Here is a 7,194-nt window from a genome sequence, read left to right on the forward strand (position 1 = left end):
TCAAGCAGGCCATCCTTCGGCGACTCAACATTTCAGGTACGTTTTTATTTTTTATTTTGTATTTTATGTTAATGATGAACGGGTCTCCCTAACACGATTTGTAATTTATGTTGGAAACGTGGGTCTCAGTTATGTTTCTTGTATCGGGTGTTCTGTATGGGTAATTGTGGCAGGATGGCTCGCAGTGGTGAGGTGTGGTGACGTCACGGACCAGGAAGTAACTGAATCAAAACAATGGATGGGCGGGTGAAGCTGAATGCGACGGCGTTCAGCTGATTTATTAATAAACAAAACAAAATGAAAGATTTAAACAAACAACAAAATAGAAACAAAAGGGCACGAGGGCCAAACGAATAAACAGACAAACAAGTAAGTGTTGTGCTGGCTAATCCAGCACGTTTTAGCAATTGTTTTTATATTCTGTCTCCTGACTATCTCCCCGTACCTCCTCTCTGTACACCCCAACCCTGCAGCACGGACAGCTGCAGGTTCTTATACTCTGGCCGAGGGGTTAACTAGCTGTTAATTATCTTATTACCCCTCGGCCACAGTCTGCACGCGTTTGGTAAGGATGCGTGACTGTCAGCTAGTTAAATAATCAGTAGCTGATCAGTCATGCATCCTCACAGGGTTTTTAACCCTCTATGGCATGAATTTTTATTTTGGGGGGAAAAAAATATTTCACCCCATTTTTTGGGAGCTTAGGGGTCCCTGATAATATATCCATCATAAAATTTGTCCCCCCCCCCCAACCAGATATTGGTTTGTTGCCTCAGAGCAACAATGTGCTACGAGGGTACTGAAACACCAAGGTTTTCTATAGTACATCAAACAATCAAATAAACAAACTACTGCTAATTACAACTAACACCTCATGTATAAATGTTTCTCACATTTCATATAAACATATAAACCAACATCCAAATGACTGTCTGTGTGTGTGTGAGAGTGTGTGTGTGTGTGTGTGTGTGTGTGGAGGGGTTAGCCTGTGTGTGCGGGTATATGTGCGAGTGTGTGTGTGTTTCAGTGTGTCTGAATGTGTGTTTGTGTGGGTTATTGTTTGAATCAGTGTTTCTCTTTTTGACAAAGCACACTCTGATTTCCTATTCTGTGTGGAACCTCAGGAAGCAGTTGCTGGTCGATGTGAAACATGTGGACATCACATTTCCGGCACTTGGCTTTTGGTGTACCTGTGCACCCTGGTACCTTGCATCTCCCCTTCTTTTCAGCCATAATCATCCAGTGGGCTGTGGCATCCAGGCACACATCAAGAACTGGAATTGGAGCAGCGGGTCCTTTTCTCCTCTTCTCCTCATACTCACCAGCAATTGTGGAACTGGGACGACCTTTCTTGCGCTCCAGACTCTTTCCACTTTTGCATAGGTTGTTCATTTGTTCCTTCTTTCTCATGCCAGTGCCTTCACAATCTCTTCGGTAGAGCAGCCAGGTGGTCATGATGATCATATCCAGGAAGTGGAACACCAGCCAGTGGTACCGCTTCTTTGATTTGATTTTGTTCCGGTACAGTGCAATCAGTGAGTCAAGCAGATCCACCCCACCCATATTCTTGTTGTATTCTTTCACCACAGCAGGGCAGGGGACTTTGGTGATCATCTTTCGCTTGCGATCCCACCTGTCAACCTCGGTGACCGGGTGGGCTCCAGTGTAATCACTCAGAAGGGTCACTGAGCGCTTATCGTACCACTTCACAACGTGCAAGGTGGTTTCTCCAACCATGGCCATCTTCTGTTCAAAAGATCCACGTCCTGCTCTCTTCAGCTCAGCATCGCACATCAAGTTGACGCCTGGTAGTCTGTTGCCACGAACAGTACCAGTGCAGTGAATTCCCTGCTGAGCCAGTGTGAGCACAAGAGGGACACTCGTAAACCAGTCGTCAAAGAAGAGCTTGTAGTTCTCTTGCTTGGGTATAGGCTGGGCCAGGCGGAGGACAACGTTGCCACTTGCTCCCACATCTGCTAGCTCAGGGGGTTGTACAACTCTCCCTGTGTAGATTTCTAAGTTGTGCGGGACACCATCAGAGCCAGCAAAGACGAGTATCTTGTAGCCCCATTTCTTTGGTTTTGATGGCAGGTATTGCTTCAATCTATTTCTTCCCTTGAATAGGACCATCTGCTCATCAACAGCCAGCTTCTCACCCATTGGGATTGACGTCAGTTTTGAGGTTAGATGAGTGACCAGTGGTCGGATCTTGTGGAGTGGATCATCATTTTCCTCCTGTCTCTCTTCATTGTTACTGAAGTGCAGGGATTTTTTTGATGGCCTCCCATCTATTCAGTATCATGGTGTCAGCTACTTGGGACACTCGGCAGGCTTTGTTCCAAAACATGCGGGTGCATGGTAAACCAAACAATGACATGTACACCACAATACCCAGGAACTGCTCCAATTCTTTTGTAGTGAGGTTAAGGGGCTTGTTTGCGTTACATTGTATCACATATAGATTTGACTGCCCTACAATAACTTCCAGAATGTCTTCAGAGAAAAACTGCTTGAAGTACTGGAGGGGGGACATGATATCATCAGATCTTGAAAGCAGGCCCTGCCATTCTGGGTAAGCATTGAAGTATGCATTGTGGGGTGTTCTCCACCGGGGTAGGCGTGGAACATCAACCTCTGCTACATCTTCATCTTCATCCTCAGACTCAGTCTCATTGTCAACAGACAGGCATTCTCCTTTAAAAAAGAAAGCAGGAAGCACAATTTTGAATGTGTCATATACCCTTCTACCCTTCCACTGACATGCATGCAAACAAACACACACACACACACACGTTACTTTGCTGACTGACCCCTAACTGACCCCTGACCTCCTAACTGTCTCTCAAACCTGATTCGGGGATCCACTCTTCCTGACCCTCTTCAAGCTCACTGTCCTCATTGTCACTCTCCTCAAGCTCACTGTCCTTACTGTCAGAGGGAATGACCCTAACTGCTCGATCACGTTCCTTCCACCCATAAAATGTTCTTGTGTCCATTTCCTGTAAGTATCAGTAGATAGTAAAGTAAAAACATTGACTATGGTCATAATTATGCATCCGAGCACATCTCCACACTTTAGCATGATATTGCCCGAACAAAAGTGGTCCAACTGCACAATGTTACCCTGAGGCAACGAAAAAAAAAACACAGTTTTAGTATATAAATAAAAACAAAATAAGTCTTTAAACAATCAAACATACTTCTTTACATACTCATGCACATGCATATATATTTTTTATATAAAGTTATTTCAATTTAAACATGTTAAAAAGTGATTTTATCTTACCAATTGGTGGCACTGTGTCCCATGCGGCTTTGCTTCCTGAAAGGACTGCTCCACCACCAGACAAAAGGCCACACCCACTTCAGCCCCTCATTTCATTGGACACAGACATGTCAGGTGATATTATATATATATTTTTTTTATTTAAAAAAATTAAAGGGGCGGTGTGCTTTTATCCGCGCCGCAAACAAAAATACAAATAATAATAAATAGGGGCGGGACTCTCCGCCACAGTAATCCTGATACTGAATGATTTTGTTTGAAAAAGAATATAAGAGAAAAAGGAAGGGTTTGTGTAATGTTATCTTCTAATGTAAAACTATATGATCACATTGTATTTTACTATATAGTAATGTATTTCGAGTTGGAAGTTGTCCATCAAATCAACAGTACAGAGGTCACTCTTGAAACCAGGACTTAAAGGATGTGTTGCAGTAAGAATACCTCTGTTAAGAATGGGGAACAAGACTGAAAGGCTAAAATATGCACAAGAACACAGACACTGGACTATGGAACAATGGTCAAAGGTGCTTTGGACTGTTGATGGATGGACAATGACACCTTTGCCTTCTGCCAGTTCTGTTGTCAATTCAATGCTTGTCTTCTTTCTATTCCTTAATGATATTATCTTCAAGTATTGCTCATCCTTGTTAGACAGCTTTTTGGGTCTTCCAGCCCTGGGTTTGTCAATTATAGATGATGTTTCTTTGTACTTGTTGATCATGCTTCAGATACCTACACCTTGAAAATCAAGTCATGTGAGCTCTTTCACTCAATGTTTTTCAATGCAAGTTAAGGTTATTATAACAGTAGAAAACACTAGTGGAGGCTTTGAGTAAATTGAGAAAAATACAACATGTCTAAGACTTTTGCACAGCAGTGTATATAGCAAAGTATTTACAATATATAGATGATATTGAATGATCGTTCGTGGTATAGTGTTTTTATTCGCCGCACGTGTATGCCCCAGTAAACCATGAGCCCCAACAGAACATCCTCCTAACCGTATACCACGAACAATCATTTAATATTCTGTTTATATTTTTGAAATATATAGCACTAAAATGTACATTTTTTTTATATTATATATATTAGTTCAGGGATTATTTTACCTGGTGGATCTACTTACATTTTCAACAGACTATGCTCAACGCAGATTCATTTCGAACCCTGTTTATGGCCACTTCGCAACAGTCTTTTTAGATACAGTAGAACCTTGAGCTCAGTCTGTCAATTTGCAGCCTATTTCAATACATGTCACAAGTGGTCCACAAACCCCTTCTCTCTTGTATAAGGTATTAGTTCCTTTTGAATGGATGGAGTATATATAGAAGCAACCTAATTTCTCATGGGGTTCCCCACTGATGAGGTAGAAGAAACTTGGGAAAGAGGCTTGGGAAACCTCTGACATGAAAAATAGCAAGTTCTGTCCCACCCACCCATATCACTGGAATGGATACCTAATACAATATCCCTCTGTGATCAAATTGAAATGCATGAACAAAATAGTTATCATTCCAGAACCATTACTCCCTGTGGTAAACTCTCTCTAAAAAGGGGTACAACTTACATACGCTCAGACTACTGTGTGGATGTCAAAAGTGTAGAACTAGGCTGCCACAAGCAGAACCAAAATTGTGTTCTGGATATTCCCATATGGTAAAGCATTGTAGAATAATGTTTGAATGTAATGATCCACAAGGATGATCCTTTTTTATCATTTAAATGTTAAATCAGACAATGTAAGGTGTATTGAATGTATAGGATGTAATGCAACACATCCAGTAAAGTGGGCTCCATCTGAAAAAAATTGAATGGAAAGATGGGAAACCTGCTACCAGAGTTCAGGTCTCCTGCAGATATCAGGTATTTAAGACTGTAACCCACACTTCTGATGTGCAGTGATGGATCCTGGGTCCTGTGGTCACTTTTAACACTAGAATGACGGTGTTTATAGGCATACCTTGAACAACCATGAGACATATTAAAAACAACATAAATATTATAATGAAATGACAAACAATTGAATATAAGTCGTAGTGTTATTCAGGAATGTCATATAAAGCATCTACACAACCGAAACATTGTAAATAAACGGACATTTGAACAGAAATGTGTTTATATACAGACATACAGTATTACATAACAGGCATCCTCAAAAAACATCAAAAAATTAAATAAACAAATATTTGAAAATAAATGTGTGTGTATACAGGTATATCATATACATACACAACTGTACAACTGAAAGGATGTCAAATAAGTATCAATTTTTAAAAAATAAACAGGTTTATATTACCTACATAACAACATACGCAACTGAAGCTCTGTGTTAATATACCGACATACTATAATCAAAATGACATGAATAAATAAACATTTGAACAGAATGGGCTTCATTTACAATTGTTTACAAAGTCTAAGTGGTGGCACAAATCACTCAGATGCAAAATATGCAGTGCGCACTTACCCCATTGTCCGTGTTTGCTACATCAAATTCTTGTTTGGTAAAAAGGATTTTCAGCCCTGCTGGAAGCACCCTGATATCTGGGAAGAAAACTGGGAACTTTGGTCAAGAGACCATTGGAAGAAGAGTAACTGTTAAAAGCAAGAGTACTATTGAAAAACTCTGTATTAACATTAGAACCACCACGTGGGTCACTGTGACACATACATTTTTAAACTGCTTCGTTATGAAAATTAAAGACATGCTATCGGATACAACTGAAAAGTTTTATTCATGAACATCATATCTAACATTTGCATCGCAGAAACACCGTATTTAAATGGAAAATTAAACATAAAAGGCTTTATTTTTAAAATGAGTGTATATACAGCACGACCACAAACAGTGAAAAAATATAATAAAATACACATTTCAAAAGAAAAGGGTATGTACATATACCAGTGTACAGGTGTAAACGGGTATATGTACACACAAAACTATAAAACCGAAATCATTGTTTCTAATACTACATAAAAAGAAAATCTAAAAAATATTCCAGTATGACGGCTGCATTGTACTCTGTGGAGGAGCGAAAGCGTCTGCCAGCTGACTGTGCCTGCATCCAGGAGCTGTGTTGTAAACAGACGCAGTTCCATTGAAAACTATTGTGTAAACATGTGTAAATTGGTACATACAAACATGTAAAACCAAAATGTTTTTTTTTTCTAAAAGTAATAAAAAAAAAAGAATATATAACAAATGTTTCATATTAGGCACATAAGTTGTTATCCTACCTGCCATTTCAGTTTACTGTTGCATCTCACCTATATTGAAGCATGATGTTATAGAATAGGATTATTATTAGTTTAGAGATGTTGTTATATTGTATGCATTTGTGTAAATGGGTACCTTAGACTGCCTGAGGTGCATGATGTGACCATATTGCTTTAAGTATTAATTACATTTTTTATAAAAGTTCGGGAAGAGGGGCATGCACCAATATCCACGTCACCAATTGAATCATTCAAGCAGTTCTCCGGTCATTCCTTCAGGATCGGAGCAGCTTCTTCAGCTTCTTGTCACAGAGTTCCAGACTGCATTATTAATTAAGGCTACATCAGGACAAACATCGTAGATCTTATAATGTTTTTTCACAGATATGCTTTTAGTGAGCTAATTACTCCTACTTGCGGCATTGAGACCTGCTTGTTCTTTTGGGGTCTCTGCCTCGTCCTCAAACAAAGTTAGGTTTTTATGCCAAATTAATGTACCTACGCAAGTCATGTATTGTTATTTCTTCCACAGCTGTCGCATACCCCGCATTTCTTCAATAAATAGTCTAATCAAAAATTATTTTGTGATTGGTGTTTTGTCCCGAACTACTGAAATGCTGTTAGTTTGCAAAGACACCTGACTGTCTGTACTGTCTATCAGCTAGGATTCAAAGTAGATCTGCGATCACTTG

At 39.7% G+C, this 7,194-nt stretch overlaps 1 protein-coding gene across 1 annotated transcript; it reads right to left on the reverse strand.

Moving 5' to 3' along the window:
- Nucleotides 1-745: 745 nt before the first annotated feature.
- LOC131713127 (piggyBac transposable element-derived protein 3-like) lies at nt 746-3,355 on the reverse strand. Its single transcript, XM_059012710.1, has 2 exons — nt 3,287-3,355; nt 746-2,694 (listed from the first exon to the last, which is right to left on the reverse strand). Exon 2 carries the CDS (start codon nt 2,158-2,160, stop codon nt 1,066-1,068), a length of 1,095 nt encoding a protein of 364 aa, XP_058868693.1. The 5' UTR covers nt 2,161-2,694; nt 3,287-3,355; the 3' UTR covers nt 746-1,065.
- Between the last annotated feature and the right edge of the window lie 3,839 nt (nt 3,356-7,194).

The sequence above is a fragment of the Acipenser ruthenus genome, chromosome 3, assembly GCF_902713425.1.
Source record: "Acipenser ruthenus chromosome 3, fAciRut3.2 maternal haplotype, whole genome shotgun sequence".
NCBI lineage: Eukaryota > Metazoa > Chordata > Actinopteri > Acipenseriformes > Acipenseridae > Acipenser > Acipenser ruthenus.

What these genes read in the sequence shown, in the direction of transcription:
- LOC131713127 (XM_059012710.1), bottom strand. Translation starts at nt 2,160, where the DNA reads ATGGGTGAGAAGCTGGCTGTTGATGAGCAGATGGTCCTATTCAAGGGA.